The 20,758-nt window shown below is 38.4% G+C and overlaps 1 protein-coding gene across 2 annotated transcripts in view; it reads right to left on the reverse strand.

Annotated features, from left to right (window-relative positions):
* Nucleotides 1–20,758, reverse strand: part of MIPEP (mitochondrial intermediate peptidase) — a 78,677-nt gene that overhangs the window by 9,387 nt on the left and 48,532 nt on the right. For both annotated transcript variants that reach the window (XM_075083734.1, XM_075083744.1), the window contains exons 16-17: nt 18,704–18,823; nt 315–436 (exon numbers count right to left, since the gene is read on the reverse strand). In XM_075083734.1, coding sequence (XP_074939835.1) covers nt 315–436; nt 18,704–18,823 — 242 coding nt within the window. The remainder of the gene's footprint in view (nt 1–314; nt 437–18,703; nt 18,824–20,758) is intronic.

The raw sequence follows: 20,758 nt of genomic DNA on the forward strand, positions 1-20,758 counted from the left end.
ATTACAAGTAATTAGGCATCTATGAAAATCAAGCTCTCTAATTACATCTAAATATGGATTTCAATGCCTCCCAACTGGCACACCTATATTTTAAAACATCGACATGAATTTTTTTGCATCAATGAACATGTCCCAAAGTACACTTTATACCTGTGGTTATTTCCTGTTTTGCAATCCTCTTAAAATCAAGAACAAGGCTAAAAACTACTTGTCATTAATAAAGCCCATCAACCTACGTGGCCCCATTTGCTTCATGTTTTCCAGATACAAGTAGCATGACACTTCATTCTATTTAATATTTTTTCTGGTTTTACCTATCAAACGGGTCCTGAGCAAAACACTGTTTCCACACCATGGAGGCAACAGCCCTAGACATGAGGTAGGAGTAATATTTGGCACCATAGCCCACAAGATGACTGAATCGCAGCTGCCAGGCCTGTAAGGAGAAAACAAAAACAAAAAAACCAGAACAGAGTAATCTTTTAAATCCTTTCAATTGTTCGGCATTTTCTGAAGTATGATGGCAGAAATCTGGTACTATTAATGACAAACAGTTAAAAAAACCCAACCAAACAACAACAACAACAAAAAAACCCACAACCACCACCAGAAATCCCAGAATGAACACATCCCTACCATAAGAAGCATTTTTCAACCTAAATATTGTATATCCAATATACTGATCATCACCAATGAAATTATATGTAAGAAGGGTCAGAAGGAGAGAAAAAAACAAGCAGTAAAAAAAGCGTATTCATATTTGATAATAGGTGTGTTATTCTACTGGCCTTGAAAGAAAACCTTAATTACTTTATTACAAGTAACACCACATTTTATCATTTTCCATGTGGACAAGTGCAGTGCCGCACTTGGAAAAGTTCAATCTATAAACTTTTGCCACAAAAAAAGATTATAATAGGGCTTGCATTTAATAGTATAAAAAATACAGCTTCCCATATGCCAAAAAACTCAGCAGTAGACAAATTACATCCACATGCAATGTCATTGTTCACAGATTTGTCTGCACATTTTTAAATGCATACGTATAGCAGACTATCATCTGTAATTGTATTGTTATTCATTTATGTATTGTTACTTGGCTTTATGACTCATTCCAGTGACGGTGGACTCCTTTTTTAATGCTGTTTGGTGTTGACTGATTACTTCTGTTTTCTTAGCAAAGAAAATCAGAAGTATCAGCTTACTTTCACAGAAATAAAAATATAAAAATACTTTTTTTTTTAATTTCCCTGACTGTAACAGAGTAATTTAAATTGGGAGACATCTCTGAAGGTCATCTGGTCCAACCCTTGCTCAAAGCAGAACCAACTTTGATGAGGTTTCTAAGGGCTCTGTCTAAAGTCTCAGTATCCCCAGGACTAAGATTTCATCACCTTTCTGGTGCAATATGGAAAAGCAAGCAGGTCCAAGCTGAAAAGACATTGTTTCCCAACAGATCTGAGCTTTTGAACTGAAGATCGATGAATGTATTGATGAAGGAGTGAGAAATTTACTTTGCCCTTTCAGCTCTCTGAGGAAACCAAAGCGGAGACAAGCCCCATATGTTATTTGTCCTCTTATCCAAATTTGAAGCTCTTAACATTCTTGTGATTTGACTGTTGTCAAGATTTTTGTAGGTACTATAGAAAACAGATTTTTAAAGAGGACCTAGAAGATAAACAATAAAGTAGCATAACATATTTTACATTTAAATCTGTGGGCTGTCATATGCTTGTTCTTATCCTAGAGTCAGCGACTGAAATTCTGAGGCAGTCAAACAGAAAAGCGAAGGGGTATTAGCAATTTTCCAGAACTATTTATCTTTGACCTTGATTCTCCATCACACTGTAAGTAACAATCTCCTGATTTTTGAGACAGCTGAAATAAACTATGTTTCGTTATTCAAGAAAGTGCTGATCATCATCTTATTCTCCATTAGCCAAGTCAAAGATGTATGTGTACGTTAAAAAAAAAGAGAAGGTACAAAAAGAAAGTATTTGGCTTTTAATCGGTCCTTTTACCTTAAAAAAGGTAGCAAACAGCGGCCTTTAATCTAGACCATTGCGAACAGCTGATGAAAAACAAGGCTGTTAGCTCCCTTTTCTGAGCAACACCGACAAATAAAGTTCTCAAAGGTAGCTGTAATTCAGCCATTCAAAAGCTACTTTTAACAAGATGCTTATCTTCACCATAAGACAGGTGTCCAAAACAGATGGAATATGCCATGGGTGAGCAATCTACCCTCTACTGGTAGCATGCACAACTAGTTTAAAGCAGGTACAGCCAAGTTAGAGGAGATGAAAAAATGTCTCCAGTCTTCAATTTCCCTGTGAGGCTCGATGCTTGATGCAAATTCTTAAGAATGATTAACTTTTTTTTCTTTTCTTTAAAGTAAACAGCAACTGTACCATACCTCATTTTAATGCAAGTATGTAGAAACATTCAGTTTGGATACAGATTCTCCAGTTTGCTCTGAAAAGTATTGTGGTTGCCATGTTTATACTTTATAGCTACAGTTTTTCTAGCTAGTCCCTTATTATAACCACAATCACTAAACTAAAAGCACATTTTGAAACAGATCAGAAAGCCTACATTTTTAGAAGACTGAGCAGGAAAACATGTCAGTTTTTATTTTATTGTACAGTACCTTTTCAAAGTTAGGATTAAAAGTTTTGACTTCAAAGTACAACTCTCTCTTGGGAATGTGGAGAGCTTTGCTGATTAATTGTCACACACTCAGAAATTTAAATAGTTTCCAAATAGTTCATTTCAGTGAAAGATCCAAGTTGATTTTTCTGCTAAACAAAAATAATTTCTAGGAGCTTGACACCGGGAAGAATATTTTTACCTCTCCCATCAGGAAGGATTTTAATGCATCATATAAATTGTAACTAGGACAGTATGTCTCTGTCAACAGCCCAGATTACATTGTTCACATCAAATGCTCTTGAATGTAATGGTCTGCACCTAAACCAGCTTGTCTGCACTTCAGGATGATCAGCCATTCCATTCATCAGGTTTGTTGGAACTCTCTATCACGAGTAAGCAAGGAGAAAAGAACATCATCTTAGCAACCTGTCCAAGACTAAAGGCTTGCTTCAGAGTCTGCACCTAAAACAGGCCTCAGTACCCTCTGTTCAAATGGAAGACATTTTGTTTGACCTTGTCTTTGCTAATATACTTAAGAAAATTCACATTGGTTCCTTTCTAAAGAGAAAAGGAAAGGACATAGAAAGACCGAGGAAAGACACTGCTCGCCTCTCTACCTGCAATTGTGGAGGTTCTCAAATACAATGAAGTTGAGAATTCAAAAATTCATTGGCAGCAGGACAGTGTCCAAAAAAGGTAACAAAAACAGAGGATGAGTCAACCCATCTTAAGACAGATGCCTGAGACAGATAAGGTATAGATGACTCTCTCTTCCTTCATTGGAAGTTTATAAGGAACAGACTTTTAGATAGCTCAAGTTATATAAGATGACTACCATCCTCTAAGGCATACTGTAACTAAGATTGTTTTCATATTGCCAGAAGCAGTCAGGGAAATCTGGTTATAAACACTGCTATTCCCTAGTAAAGTTTGAAGACTATATTGGATTTTAAATTTTGTCTTTAACCAGTACAGGTTTTCCCCACTCTAGAGTGTGAATAACTCTAGCATGTCATCATTCCCTGACACTACTTTTTTGTCAGTCCTCACCCAAAGTTTCTGATCAGGAACTCCCAGTCTTCAATATTTCACCATTACCCAGTACCTATTACATTACTCAAGTGCATTTTCTGATTCTATGCTGTTCTAGCAATTAATTTTCCAAAACTGGACTTGGCTACCTGTACACAAATGATTAAACATTAAGACACGTCCTCTACCCTAATTCACAAGGAGCTACCTGCCTGCATTACAAAACTCTTCCTACTTTATACAGATGAGATTGTTAACTAGGCAATAAAATGTTCAAAAAGCCCAAGACTATATAGACTAAGTCTTTTAAAAAGTTCTATGATCAATAAAAATGAAACACATCACTGAAAATGTATTTAAAACTAGATGGTTCACCTTTTTACATAAAACTTCATTTTATAACATTAGCTATAGATGCAAAATGACTTGATTTCTTGTGTTATTTCCAATGCTGAATGATTTTAATGTTTTCTCCATATTAAAAAAAAGAAGAAGACGACATCAATTTCCCTTTTGGAAAGGGTAAAGGCTAGACATGTAGAACTAGGGCACCCTCCTTATTAAATGTTATATTTTTTAGTAAGCAGCTAGAAAGCTAATGAAGACTCTGAGTAATCGCCTACTTCAAAAAGTTCCATGAACCCATTCCAGGAGTTTATAAAACAGAACATTTTACAGCATAGCCCATGGGTTATGATAATATGCCATCCACAGGTCATGTTCATGCCTGCTTTTTATCCAACACAACAAACTGAAATAAAGGTGTGTGGCTGATCCACTGCAGTTATTAAAGGGGCCTTTTTTCCACCAACATTATCAATCTTCTCTTACAACCATATCTGAAATATTTCCAAAATTCCATGTGCAATGGCTTTCCAGCCCATCCTGTAACAAACAAAAATATCTCACTGATACTTTTGTATTCTTACACCTTATCAGGAATTTTTAAAAAAGTCCTTGTAGGATACATCCTTAGGGTAAGATTCAGTTTGTTTTACTTTAGCTACCTTAAACCAGGCATCTTGCCCAAACTAGTCACATAGGCTTCCTTTGTAGTCAGAGGACAGAAGTATTTATCCTGTTATCTTTGGAGAGGATAGGACTACTGCACTAGGAGAAATCTGAATGTTTTACTACAACTTTTATCTTCTATTGAAAAGCTAAGCCACTTTATTCATTTAACAATATGGTAGGATCAGTTAAACTAAACTGTTTTGAAGACTATGTAAAGTAATTTAGAATTCAATTATTTGAATTCTGATTTTAGAACTGTTAAGATTATCACAAAAATAATCTGATACAAAAAAAATTAGATGTGATTCTAAAAAGACAAAACTGAAAGATAGAACCTACAGATAGTTTAGTATATACTAACCTAGATTTTGTTTGTGTGGGTAATCATTGTTCCATGGAACTCCACTAACTCCATGGAATCAGTGCTACAAAATCCGACTACATCTTTTGGAAATAAAAATAAACCTACAGAAATTCTTGACTAGTGCTTGGACTTTCCAAAATGCTCTTCCAACAGTTTCTGCTGTGACTTCAGTTACTTCGAAGTATATTTAAGTCCCTTTTGCTTTGCATCTTAAGACAAAAAGCACAAGTGAGCACCTGAAAAGACCCAACACTAAATAGAGAGAAGTATTTTCATCATTTAAGTCTTCTAATTACAAAATGTGTGCTTCAGTAATTACATCAATGTGAGTTGTTGAATAGTTTCCACAAGGAACAATATTTGATGGAGATGATATTTGGTGCCCTCCCCCTTCTTAATTAAATTCTTATTCTGGCAGGAAACCCAATAGAGGAGCAGCCAACTTATCTCCTTCAGGGGCTACTGGGTGGAGAACCCCTGGGTCTGGCACTAACTTGATATTATGGCTCCTAATGCCCTTGAATTTAGCTATCAGCACGGGTGGAAAACTCCTGAGAGTCAGGAAGAAGCTCCAGAGTCTGGTAACTAGGGAGCCAGAAGAGATTGGGGATTAGCGTAGAATTCAGTACAGGCTGTTCCCCTCTGCTGAGACCAAGGTTTATCAGGGCTAGTGGAACTCCAGGACAATACCACTCTGGCATGCAAACAAGCACATGAAGTTAGTGCAGGCAATGTTTTCTCAGCACTCTGTCAGCCACTCACACAGCAGGAGCTGGAGGTGGGACGTAAAGAACTGCAAGTTACAGGTCAAGAACTAAAAAGCCCTTTTCCAGCAGAGAAAAATAGTAAATTTCCTGTGGGGTGCGGATTGGAGGGATGCTCCACATTCAGCTTAGCAAGTTTCCCATTTTGATGTACTAGCTGTGCACGCATTTTAAAATATCAGAGGGAAAAAGTGCTTTTAGTAAAAGAAAAAACCTGTATTATCTGATGACCAGGAGATCTGGTTTCACTTTTTTTCTTTGATTCCGCTTTGCATTTTTATGCTCTTCACACCCATATTCTGTCCCAGATGGAAGTTCAAGATCACTTTTCTCAAAATTCAGGAAAGACACTCAAGAGACTTCACAGCACAGAACTGCAACAACACCCAGTCAACACGTACAGAAAATTTCAGTCTCATTCATTCATTACAGTGACTCCAAGAATTAGTGTGCTAACCTACTTGCATTAGATGCCCTTCTCTGAACCTCTTCTATGCTCCCTTTCCCAAAAGAACAGAGCCCTGCAATTAGACAAGCTGAGAAGCTTCCTGCTACGGCTCTTCTTTTTTCCTTGCCCCTGCACAGTAATGGGAGCAAGCAGCCCAGCACTGCTAGCCGAAGCCTGGGCTGTGGCTTCCAGGCTCCAAAGCACAAGCTCTGCTGCTGGATGTGCTTATTTTAGGGAGGCCAAACTGTCATGCAGCAGAATTTACTCTCCCACTTTTCTGTTTAACTACTCATTTACTTTACAAAACAAGAAAAGGATTTTCACATACACTTTGCAGCTGAAAGAATTCACTCTTTTGTTCTGAAACAAATCACGGAATTTTTTTCCTTATTGTATTAGTTTGTTACATAACTTTACAGCATGCTCTGAAGATGTCCTCAATTCCTTCTCACTTGAAGAAACAGTTTAATGAGTTTTGAAGTGCAGAGTTTGCAAACTATTTGTGCCAGTAGCTACCTCTGGGGAAAAGCTAGAGCACTCACTGACTGGCAGAAACAACTCTCTACACAGGTACGCAGTGGCTTGCTCAGTCAACTTACTTTCTGTATTTTTGGCCTGAGGCCCTCTAAGTTTTATAGAATTACATCATCACCGTTCTGGAGTTTCAAATAATAATAATAATTAAAAAATCAATGAAGAGCTTTAAAACCACTTCCTTTGCTGCAGTTTCTAATCTTGTTTAGAATAACAGAAAGCTAATTTCAAGAAACCACATCTTGTGCTGCACCCCTAACTTGCTTAACGTCAATACTCTTCAGTTTTTCAGTGTCATGCATTTCTGTGTTAGGAGTGGGAAAGTAAACCATCCCAGAAACATCACTGACATTTTAGCAATTGAGTCAAGCAAGAGATTAAGATTTCAATTTATAACACTTCTGTGTTTTTATTATAAAATGATAAATAAATCTAGCAAGGCAGGGAATGTAAATATTTTTGCAGTTGTTTACACTATGGAAGAGGAAAGGAATTTAACATGCAATTAACCACTTAGGTGATTCTAGATATGTACCATATGGCCTTTGAATTAAATAAAAACATTTCATTTTTATTTATAAACTATTAATGCATTTGAGCTGCTTATAGAAAAATAATTTTAAACTATTTCCTCTTCACCCTCTTCTCCCCACAAAGGGGCTGAGGGAAGGGGGACATGGGAGATAACAAAAAATGCTGATATCAAAAAGCTGTATGTATCATCTGCATTGCCCACAGTTCTTAAAACTCGGATTAAAAGACACAGAGATATGAAAATTTACTGTATACTGTGTCCTCTGATGACCCTATTTGGACAAGTTGGCAGTGTTACTTGTAAACATTAAAACTAGTCTTTAAAGTAAAATATAAGAAATATGCAATCAATTTCCAAACAAGTCCTTCATGTTGTAACACGTAACTCTACACACATATACATACACATGCAACACTCCCCCTATTCTATTACCAATTAGTAATTTCTGCTACTGCCTAAACTTTAAAGATTCATAAGCCCGAGATAACTAGAATCAGATCAACAGGTTTCCTTTTGGTACACACTCACACCCAAGGCCAAGGCTTTTATTCTGCTTAACCAACTAAACTTAATTTTAGGTATTGACCTATTCTTTTACAATAAACATCGTGAATGCTGCTCAAGGTAAGCTCTTATTAAAAACAATAAATATATTAAGCAATGCGGTAACTGCAAACTATATTTGCCAGCACAACTTAATCATGTAAATTACCTGTACCTACCCTGGAAGATGAAATAGCTCCTGTTTTACAGTAATGCTCATTTTCTATCTTTTGCCAGAGCCATTCCAGACAGATATTTAGGGGATCATGATTCTAATCCTGAATCTGCCACAAACTGCAGTATGAACTTGAAGAAACTACCTTTCTTCCCCTTTCAGACTACCTGCCATGTCCTGTTAAGCAAGGGTGATAACAGGTCCTCTCTCTTGTTCTTTTCTATTTTGACTGCAAGCTTTTCATAGAAAGGACAATCTTCCACTACATTTGAAGAGCTTTTAATTTCAGGCCCTCTAAGCTGTGTTTAAAGCAATGACATATTCAAGTTATATCTATCACTATCAAATATAGCTCCAGTACTGCAATCCTGGGGAAAGAAAGCCCATGTGAGCTGTGAGAATAGAATTATATAAAACTAAACAAAGCAATCTGTGTTTATATATATATTTATAAAATATATCATTATATACAACATATATTATATATAATATATATAATATATATATAAATTGATATATCTTTAGAGAGATATATATTTAGATATATCTATTTCAAAATGTTGCCAGGCGATGAATGCAACTACTTCCTGCACTGTTTCTTAAAATGCTCTACTACATGGTAAATACTATCGCTGAAGTATGTTTGAGTTTCATGGGGCTAACACTTGCAAAAAGAATTTCCTTAAAAGTGCTTCATATCTTATGATATCTGTAAACACTCTGCTGCTGTAGATAGTTGCCCAGTGAATAGTGTCATATTACCACTGGAAAACAAATCTTCACAGTATTTGCTATCAGCATTTTCTTTATCATAAAATGAACTCAACTCCAGAAAGACAGAAACCTAAACAAACCTTGAAGGGTGACTTTAAGAGCTTTTGAAAGTCCCAGCATCTACTTTAATACTGACCTCAGCAGGGCACCAGTCTTTTTGAAATGGCTTTTAGCTATTAATTATTTATAGAACTATCACTTCCCCAGAGTTCACTGTGCACTCCTTTATTAATCTTTTCCTCAGACGCAGACTCTTCAACTTGATTTTATAGTATACTTTTAAGAAGGCTCATATGAAAACTAATCCAGGGATTTGTTCTTTGCATAAACAACTTTGGTTTCCAACAAGGCAAGGTAAAAAACTACTTTGAAGGGGTTACACAAACTTCAAGAGGTTAAGTAATGACATATGACTTCATCTCTCTTCAAAACACTACAAAAAGTAGAATATGAGCAACACCAGTGCTTCTTCAAGTAACTGAAGAGAGAGAAAAAGTAGAAAAGCAATCTCCTATGAAGGCTCTCTGCCTTTACTATGAAATTTATGTCTCTAATCTACCACTGTGGTTTCTTCAGAACTCCCTGTAAGGGAGATCCTAGACCTAACTGGGTGTCTATTTCCCTCTTCAACGAATGGGGGAAAAGATTGACAAGACTGTAAAAGATTAGGTACTAACCATGATCACATTTGCTGTAAACTATACCATTTTTTCCTCTTACTATCTGCTCACTCATAAGAAACAAATGATCACAGTCTCAATTCCAATTATATTTTTTTCATAAAGGTTTTCAATACCAGAACATACTCATGTGTGCCCATATAATCTTCTTTTTGCTAGCCAAATGAACTCCACTTCCTCAACCTTCCTCAGAGGTCATGTTTTTCAAACCTATTATCTTTCCAAAACCACTTCTCTGTATTTCTTCCATTTTTTCTACATCTTTTTAAGAGGTAGACACCTACTACAGGACACAACATTATCCACTGCTGAGACCCCAACACCAAATACTAAAATACATTTAAAAAACAGATATGATTTTCTTTAACAGCATCCCATGGATAAAAGCATGCTCTTTTGGCATTTATTATTCTTTAAATACTTATGCATTTAAGTTCTTTCCTAATGCAAACTAGAATAGAATAGACTATTTTAATTGGAAGGGATATGTACAACAATCATCTAGTCCAACTGCCTGACCAATTCAGGGCTGACCAAAAGTTAAAGCATGTTATTAAGGGCAATGTCCAAATGCCTCTTAAACACTGACAGGCTTGGGGCATCAACGACCTCTCCAGGAAGCCTATTCCAGTGTTTGACCACCCTCTCTGTAAAGAAATGCTTCCTAATTTTGAACCTCCCCTGGAGCAGCTTTGAAGCATTCCCACACCTCCTATCACTGGGTACCAGGGACAAGATACCGGCACCTCCCTCCCCATTTTGCCTCCTCAGAAAGCTGTAGAGGGCAATGAGGTCACTCCTCAGCCTCCTTTTCTCCAAACTAGACAAGCCCAAAGTCCTTAGCTGCTCCTCACAGGCCATGCCTTCCAGCCCTTTCACCAGCTTTGTTGCTTTCCTCTGGATGCATTCAATGACCTTCACATCCTTCTTAATCTGTGAGGCCCAGAACTGCACACAGTACTCAAGGTGAGGCCACACCAGCGCTGAATACAGCAGGATAATCACCTCTTTTGACCGGCTAGTTATGCTGTGTTTGATGCACCCCAGGATGCGGTTTGGCCTCTTGGCTGCCAGGACACACTGCTGATTCATACTGAGCCTGCTGTCATCCAGCACCCCCAGATCCCTTTCTGTGGTGCTGCTCTCCAGCCACTCCTCTCCCAGTTCATACTTGTGCCCGGCATTACTCCATCCCAGGTGCAGAATCTGGCATTTGGACTTGTTACATTTCATCCCGTTAATCATTACCTAATGCTCCAATCGACCTAGATCCCTATGCAGGGCCTCCTGTGAGGGATACCCCTGTCCCTCAAAACAGCCAACAGCACCTCCAAGTTTGGTATTACCAGCAAACTTGCTAATGGTGCATTCAACTCCTGCATCCAGATCGTTGATAAATATATTGAACAGGACTGGCCCTAGAATCGAACCCTGAGAAGCACCACTGCTGACCGGTCAACTGCCAGATGTAGCCCCATTCACTACAACCCTTTGAGCTCTGTCCTTCAGCCAGTTCTTCACCCAGTACACTGTAAATCCGCTCATCCCACAACTGGACAACTTGTCCAGGAGGATGCTGTGAGGTATAGCATCAAAAGCCTTAATAAAATCCAGAAAAACTACATCCACCACCTTCCATTCATCCACTAGGCAGGTGACCTTATCATAGAAGGATATCAAATTAGTTAAACAGGACTTTCCCTTTGTAAACCCATGTTGGCTGTGCCTGATGATTGCATTATTCTTTAAATGCCTTTCAACAGCACCCAGTGTAATGTTCTCCATATTTTTCCCAGGAACTGAGGTTAGATGAACAGGTCTGTAGTTCCCTGGGTCTTCCCTCTTGCCCTTCTTGTAAATTGCAATAACATTGGATAGCTCCCAGTTAGCAGGGACCTCCCCAGATTCCCGAGACCTTTGGTAGATGATCCAGAGGGGTCTTGCCATAACATCTGCTAGCTCCTTCAGTACTCTGGGAAGAATCCCATCATGCTGCATGGACTTGCAAACATTCAGCTGTTACAGCTGGTCCCTTACAATTTCAGAGTCCACAAATGGAAAGTCGCTGGGCCCATACTCTTGGTCCTCTGACTCAGGGGACTGGGCAGCCCAAGGTCTATCAGTATTATTAAAGGCTGAGACAAAAAATGCATTGAATGCCTCTGCTTTTTCTTCATCCCTATTACAGATGTCCATCTTCAGTGAGTATCAGTCCAACGTCTTCTTCCTCTTGCTATTAACATGTTTTAAAAAAGCTCTTCTTGTTATCTGAAATGACACTGGCCAGTTTCAACTCTAATCGAGCTTTGGCCTTTTGTGCCTTCTCCATGCATAAACGAACCACAGCTCTGTGCTCTTCCTGCAAAGCGTGACCCTTCTTCCAGAGATCATAAAGTTGCTTTCTCCTGAGCTCCACGAAGAGTTCCCTGTTCCGCCAAGCTAGTCTTCTGCCCCACTTGCTTGACACAGTCATCCAACTACTTTGGATCCAAATTCTCTGGATCATTTAAATTCTACTTTTCACAGTTCTTTGTGAACTGAAGGAGCACCTATAAATATTATAAATAAATTCTCATCCAAATTATTAACAAAAAACCAGAACTGTAGTAATTCCTGGACAGACCCCTGATGACTTCCACTTAAATATCCCAGTCTGAAACTAAGCTTTCAGCTGCTCTGTCAGCATGTTTTCTACATGTTGCCTCAGCCATAACTCCACAATTTGCTTGTAGAATTATGATTTGCAAGTGTCAGAAAGCTTGCTAAGTCTAGAGTTATGCTATCAACCACTTCCTTCCTAGTCCCAAGGTCAATCAGTTTCTCAAGAAGAAAAGAGGATTTTTCCTTCTCAGATGATTCTTAACAAAACTGTGGTTATTCTGCTCACTCAGTTGTCCTTAAGGTACTTAGGAGCTGCTTAATAATTGGTTCTACAACTTCTTGAGTGACAAAGTCTGAATGATTAGCCTACGATTCCTAAGTTCTCCTCCCTTCATAAGAATAGTTATCATAATAGCACTACCACTTTATCACAAGTTTGTGAGTGGTAATTCCTCCAGATCAGTAACTGCTTTGGCAAACTTAAATATTCTGACAACCTTACTACATCTAATCTAATTATTCCCCCTCTTTCATTCCTTAATCTCAGTTGTGTTTCTATCCATCTCAAAAATTATATGCATTACTTACTGAATCAAAATTCACTTATTTTTTAAAAAACACCGAGCCAGAGGCATGGACTATTTCTGCTTTCTCTGACATTTGTTGTTGTTCTCTCCCCACCCTCCTCTTATTTCTTCAGCAGTTATGGAACTTTATTACCTTCACTACTTGCATTTTGCAACTCAGCATTTCTAGCCTTTTTTGCTCTGAATTCTTGTGTTCTTTTAGTACTTATCTCTAGTCATATCAAGATTTCTATTTTTTGTGATCTTAATAAGGTCTTTAAAGGGCTTGGTCCCCTATTACCAAATCTTTTTGGCATCAGGATAGTTTATGTCTTTGGTTCAGTGTCTTTGGTTCAGTCTCTCTGATAACTACATAATGCCTTTTGAATCATCGTACTTAACTATTTTCCAGTTCCAGCAAATATCTGGCAGCCTTGCTCTTTCTGATGCATTTTTTTAAATCATTATTGATATTTTTGGTATTTAAGCTGCCTGAAACTTCCACAATTTTACTTTTGGCTCATTAGAGCTTATCCTGGCCTCTATTTTTCACACTTTCATAAGGCTTCTACTTTTCTAATAACCTCCTTTTCTCAGACATTCAAACATATAGGCTTTTTCTCCCCCTCGGTTCTTTTCAGCATCTTATTGATTAGCACCATAAATTCTATTCCTTCATCCTCAACCCAGTATTGGTCATTTAAAAGCTCTTTGCCAACAGCACCAATTCTACCTTTTAGCTGTTCCTTTTCATTTCCTTTAATCTAGCTTTCAGTTTTGCTTAGGTTCTATGGTTACATTAGTTTAACTTCATAAATCTAAGACAAATTTGGGAAGATTTCAGAAAAAATAAATACAAAGTGAAATCACAGTTTGACATTTAATAGGCAGCCGCTGCTTAGCTTTCCATGCCAAATTTCAAGATTTATGTTCACCACTTGAGTAAAGTTTTCAGAATTCAAAATCACTTTTACCTTCAGAGGTTAAGGGTTATCACTTATTTATTTTAAGACAGCTGCCTCATCGCTTGCTCAGTCTATTTGTTCTTTTTATGTAGTGTTACTGATATTCACATGAAATGTTATACAGGACCAGAGTTATAACTACACATTAGTAGTCACTCCAAAGACGTAACAAGAAATCCTAAGACAACAGATGCCACAACGACACATATGGCAGATGCAGTAACAAGATACTTCACTCACACTGCCAGACAGCCCTTAGTGGGCTGAGGAACAGGCCTATTAAAAATGATACCCTCCTACCCATATGGCCTCAAGTTGCATCACGGGAGGTTTAGATTGGTTATTAGGAAAAATGTCTTCACTGAAAGAGTGGTCAGGCACTGGAACAGGCTGCCCAGAGAGGTGGTGGAGTCACCTTCCGTGGAGGTGTTCAAAAAACTTGTAGACGTGGCACTTCAGGGCATGGTTTAGGACACATGGTAGTGTTGAGTTTATGTTTGGACTTGATGATCCTAGAGGTGTTTTCCAACCTTTATGATTCTATGATTCTTCACTGCAGCACCACTATTGACAGTGATCATGACCAGTACAAGACTGATACAGAACTTCAGAAACCACATTGTCTCTATTTTTGGCCTCTGGCTTACCTAACACAACTAAGCATGAAGTCAGGTCACCTTCAAACTCCTAAGAAAAGTCTCCTAAGAAGGAAAAGGAGGCATACAGCTGCTCTTGTGCTCTCAAGTGTTCTTCAACAAAATAAAAAAGGGGCTTGGGCACTTGGTGACAATGTGTGATGCAGAAACTATTTTCTCTCTGCAGAGAAGCTAGTTCTCCTGTCCAGTAACACCAACTTCTCCTCAGCTGACCAACCTCCCAGATGCCTTTATATGTGCCCTGTTAGTGAAATCTTTGTGTTCTCGGCACCCATGAACAAGCCGTGTCTTCCTGCAGTGCCTGACAGCCTCCTTGAGGAAGCACTCCAAATGTGAGGTTTCATCTCATCCATTGATTTCCTTTGTCAGGAACACGACAGACACAACACCAGCAAGTTAAGACAAGGACCTAGGTGGAGCCTTCCAAGGTCAGGATCCCTGTCTGGGCAAAGTCCCCCCAGCTGCAGGAAGAAGACTAACAACCACATTGGTGATACACCATTTTTCATATACTTCTTCCCTCTAGGGTATCTATAACAATAGCTGCCTTGTTTTCTGTTGGCAAACTTGGCTGGCTAACATATTTGGTCTTACAGGTGTTTTGGTCTCTCCAATCACTAGCAACCATAGGCCATTAAGAAGTTCTCATACTGCCAAAGAAACCTGCACTCTGGACCAAAGTATATAAGCATAATTAAACCTGTTACCTGCAGTAAATTTCAGGCCACCAGTAGAGGTGGTCCTTCTGAACTAGTATGTACTTAACTTGCTAGAACAACAAGGTATATAGCACATTATTTAGTGTTCCAAAAAATATCAAAAGGCTCCCTACATACCAACATGTTCCCTCCTATCAAATGTAATTATAATAATGTGTGCAGGTTAATTCCTACATTGCACTTTGTATTCAAGTACCATACATGAAATTCTTCCATGAATTCTTCTCTGGAACAAAAGCTTATCAGAAGGCCACATAATTTTAAAAAATGCAAAAGTGACTATCTGGCAGCAATCTAAAAAAGAACCCAGATTCACTGTGCCTCGCTCTTCAAAATCATTTTTTTCCTCACAGTCACAAGTCAAACCAGCATCTCCCACCACACTTCCAGATTATTATGAAGAAAGGTTACTGTGATGGACGGACAATTAATATGTAAGTCCACAATAATTTTCTGGAAATAAGAATCAATAATTCAAGCTGATTCAATATTTCACAAAGAAAATTCAGGTATGATGACTTGGGCAGCTGGAGTTTATTGTAAAACAACCTCATTATTGGGAGCTCTTTCCTGTAACTGCAGGAGCCTGCAATCCCCACTATCGCTGCAGAGCCTGTTTACCCTATGTCTCAGTTTTTGTTACAATATTGAACCGAAACCCACAGCAGGAGATAGGAATTATTATGCTTGGCACAAGAGTAACAATGGCATATCATTAAGTTTTGATGACTGTCTCAAAGGAAAGTAGTTTCAAGTCTGAACTTGGGGGACAGACAGGGGACTAAGCAACAGATCATGGGGAGAAACTTTGATCATGTCTCAAGTTGATAAAGGTTCACCTGATACTTTTAAAAAAGTCTCTCTGGGCATCCTGGAGAAAAAGGCAGAAGAGACATAGGCAGATACTCTAAAAGCAGACTGTGTTATCAATTGCAAGGCAGGCCACAGTAAATGGAAACTGGCTTCACAAGAGATGAGAAACAAGCTATGATTTGAAGAAAAGTTTGGAGTAAAAGCAGAGTACTGAATTCCCCACAGCACACAGATTTTGATACCAAGGACGTTCAGAAGAAATGGCAGGAAAGCATGTGGTCATTATTATTTGGTTTATCTTGCTTTCTTAGAAGAGTCAAAAAGACGACTTACTGCTTTTTAAAGGCATCACAAAGGCCCAAGAATCCAGCCTGCACAAAATTTCTATTCATTTTCCAAACTCAGTAACACAAATCTCCTCTGGCAACAAAACCACCAGACACTATAAAAACAGGCAGATACATTTCCTTGCCCCCTGCCTGGCAGTCGTCAGCTTCTGGATACGGTAATAGAGCAAAGAAATCCCAGCAGAATTTTGTCCTCCAGGAGCCAGTAGCAAACCCTGTGTACTTTTGAACAGATAAGCAATGGCTAGCCAGAAATAGAGATTTGCATTCTTCAGGAAAACAAAGTCTCATGGAGTGCTGTTTCTCTGCTCTCCCATGTGTCTACAGCCTGCTATATTCTTCCTTGCATGCGGCACTAGCTTCTGCGACCATCTGTGTCAATGCAGTCAATGTAAATACTACCGCATGCAGTGCCAGCTGCCCCAATGCCTGTAAAACCTATTTGAATGGCAAATACAGGCTTTGACAGGATTTTCTTCCCACCATCCCTCCTACTGTTGGCGCATAAGACACAATATTTGCTGAGAATGATGCTTTGGTTTACCTTAAAATAGGTATTGCCACATATGTACAGCAGCATTTACTTATTAGGTGTAGTTTATGTGCCTCATTTTGAAAGTACTATAACAAAAAGATGCATACGAATTGTCCTGTTATCTGAGCTGTGCCTCAAAAAGACAGAAGTCTATCTGCTGAAGATATATGCTGTGGCTCTACTTCATAAAACGAGTCTGCACAACGAGATTGAAGCCCAAGTACATTCAGGGGACATTTACTCGCCTGTCAAGAGCAGTAAGAGGGAATTAAGTTTTTTCAGGAGAAGATAATAATGGATGTCTGTGCAGCCGTGAAAGACAATGCTACTACAAAAAAACACATGAATGCAGTTAAGATCTTCACTAAGGAAGAATTACTTTTACCCAACACCACTAACTTACGATATACAAGCCTGTCTAAGCAATTTGTAATTGAATCTAAACCTATAGAGAGCAGGTAACATTCAAATAGCTATATATATACCTAGCCAAATGACCAGCCAAAAAGCTGGTCTCTTGTACTATATTTCAGTGTCTAGCTCTGAAATTAAAAGAAAGGAAGCAATATACTCTCTTCACTCAAAAATAAAAAAAACCTTATACTGTCAAGATTTTTTTTTTAATCCAGACTACAAATTAAACTGAAGATATACCTTAAGTTCAGAAGAAAGTGCAGCAAAGGACAGCAAGCCAAATTACAGACATTAAGAGTGCTAATGCTCTTCTAATGTCATTTTTCACTAAGTTTTACTGAAATTCAAATTGTATTACAGTTCTTGACTAAACACACTAATTCTACATTTAATAAATTCAATAGAATTCATAGACTTTCTGACAAAAGACAAAATTAAAAGTTCACAGTATGTTTTGCTGGGATAAAGTTTCAGGCCTAAACTTGCTGTTCCTCTTCATACTGAGGCTATGCTCATTAGAAGATGTTACACTCTTTTGAAGGTAACAGCTAAATAAAAAGTATTTTAAAAGGAACAAAAAATGCCGGCTAACTTTCAAAGCAGGGGGAACTGTTCCGTTCACTGGATGATTAACACCTGCAGAGAAATGGTGTAAAACAACACTCATAAAAATGTTAAGAAGTCAGACATCATACTCTGACGACACCTTGCTTCCACTTCTCTGGCTTTGCCAGGCCAGCAGAAGCAGTACAGTTTCAATGAAGAAAGGGCTGACGCATGGATCTCCTAATACCCTTCTCGAAGAATAAAAGTCACATTTTCGCTAAGAAGAAATGTACGTTTCCTGAGAAGCGGAAAGCAGAGAAAGCATCTAGGTCTGCTGATCAAAGTGTCAAACAGTGATTCAGGCCATGCTCCAGCTGGGAATTCAGCTCCAGACAGCCTAGGAAATTCTGTGACTATCATCTATGCAAACTGTATCTTTGGATGTCACAGGAAGTACAGAACAAGTGCGTGACTGGTCATAATGAAGATCAAAATTATGTAGCTCAGTAGAACTCAAGGCTTTAACACTTGCAGACACCACACGAAAGGATAAATAAGCGATGTGCCAAAGGTTACAGCACTACAGTGAGAAAAACTCACTTCCAAGGCCTACTTCACACTGACTTGCTCTCACATGCTGACACCGACAGTACACAAACACCAACACGCAGCACAGCGTTCTTGCCTTTTACAAACAGTCCTTTGCAAAGCTAGAATAAACCCTCTTTCCAATGTATTGTTTCCAGTGACTTCCTTAATAAGAAAATAAAAGAAAAAGTAAGCAAGTTCAGCATGACAAGACCACACCTGTAGAAAAACAGGTACATTAATTAAATTTTTTATTTTTATCTGAAAATTTCCAACACCCTACTCTCTGGGTAAAGTGGCTGAAAGACAGAAAACTCTTTCAATGTAATAGTACAACATTAAGCATGTGAGTGTGTGGGGCAAGAGGCAGGGAGAGGTAGGGGTATTAATATGCAATCAAAGAAAAGGTATAGCTTATACAGTTAGTATGTTTCTACTCACTGTATTAGGTACATATGGCAATCCATAAAATTTCTCCTGTGTTTCACTTAAAATTTCTGTGGTTGACTTTTTTAGAGGATGTTTTCCATGGTAGATTTGGTCCAAGGCAGCATAAAATACCTGAAGAGGTAAAATAAACATGTTTGTCTTTGGCACATGGCATTGGCATTTGACAACCAAAAAAGACATAGAAAGGAACAGGAGAGAGAGAATGAGGTGAGGGAAGAGTTTAAATATCTATGGGTTTCTAAATCTTCTATTTTTAGTAAGACACACAAGGAGAGAAATGGTTTTTTGGGGTAAACCAACCACCACCATCATGACCTATCAAAAAACCATGATCAGGTCACTGAGAACACTGGCCGTACTAAATCGCCTGCATTTTTTAATAAAATTAAGATCTGTCCCTAAAGCTCTCCAGCAATTCACCTTTCCAAAAAGAATATTTTTAAATAAATTTAGTAAAAAGACCTGAAGTTATCTGAGAGCAAAACAAGCTGTTCCAAGATGTGTGCATGCAGCCACGAGAACACATCACACCTGCAGGGGCACGTTACGGCCCAGGCAGTGAACATAGGCAGCTGCACACAGAGCTGCTGATGCCCCTGAGTTTCTGCTAATGGACTCGAACAGAGTAGTACTAAGACAGATGCTTCCTTTATTTTAGCTCTCACAATCAGAGCAATAAATCGCTGCAGTGTTAAGCTTAGCCTGAGATCACACTGCACCAGGAGAGTACTTTGCCAGAGGTAAGAGCTGGTTCATAGGCAATTTTTGTGCAGAAGAATGTGAACTACAGCAGAACAAGGGTGCATCACTAAATTACTGAGGTGTTTGGAGGTCAGGAAAGCAGCACCAATAAAAAGACTTTTCAAGCAAAGATAGCAAAGCTGAGTATCTGGCACTTTAACAGCAAACACGAAATAGGCATGGACAGAAGTCAGTGCCAAGGCTCAGCGTGTGCCATCACTGAAAAAAATTGCAGCATTTTTTTTAATATGAAGATTTCGTATTCTGTGGAAGTGCAGGAAAGACAGAAGAAGAGGACTTTTCTTCTTCTGTGTTGCTGTGCAACACAAGATATTTTTGAGTAGTTTGGTGGATCAAGATATTTAAGCCAAGTTCAGGCCAGGACATCCTGTGGTAGGCACATTTCATAGGGAAATCGATTGCAGGGAGCCTCAAAAAGCTTTTGTGCAAGGGATGAAGCAAATTATTTGGCTAGAGATTCAGGCCCAGTCACACTCCCAGGGACACTGCAAAACCATTCCCAATGAGATAAACACACTATTTTAGGAATTAAAAACATGAAATGCAGAAATTTTATGGAGAAAAGGCTGGTTTTGGAGGTATTCTCCGTCCATGGAGAATGGATGTTTTATGCAATCTGAATAACACAACCTCCTCAACCCCCGAAAAGATTCTTTATTACGAAATTTGGGTATAAAACCATTCTGAACCCTTTAACAGTTTACCAGAATTCAGTATTTATTTTATTTGGGCTGGATACAACACATACTTTCACCAAAATTGTGACTGTTTCTAAAAGACCATATTTCTTCTGTTTGAATAAGCCATCATCTAACCTTGATAAATGCTTTGACAGTGTTTGTTGACAAATTATAAATGTGAAAATTGGTTTTTTTCAAGAAAAACTGAGGGTTATAAGAAGAGGGGTGAAGAAGCCATGACTTGCAGGAGCTACTCCTGAATTTCCTGCTTGCTTCCTACATGGCTAATGAGGAGAAAAGAGGTCAGTAAGACCTAAACCTGCACAATCAGCCATTAATGACATTGCAAGTTTTGTGTCCCAGATAGCAACACTGAACAAGAGATGGAAGCACTTAACATCACCCATTACAAACTCAGAGTAGGCAGCAAATATCTGTTCAGAGGATAAATCCATGAAGACACTGCACCAACTGGCAAACAATGAGTACTTTATTTTTTAAAACCAAACTTTGCAGGGGTATTTTAAATTTTCCATCATTATATGGGTAACATGAATAACTAAAAATCTAAAGAAAAACCTATGCTAGATTGTAAAAACTACAA

Source organism: Phalacrocorax aristotelis, chromosome 1 (assembly GCF_949628215.1).
Source record: "Phalacrocorax aristotelis chromosome 1, bGulAri2.1, whole genome shotgun sequence".
NCBI lineage: Eukaryota > Metazoa > Chordata > Aves > Suliformes > Phalacrocoracidae > Phalacrocorax > Phalacrocorax aristotelis.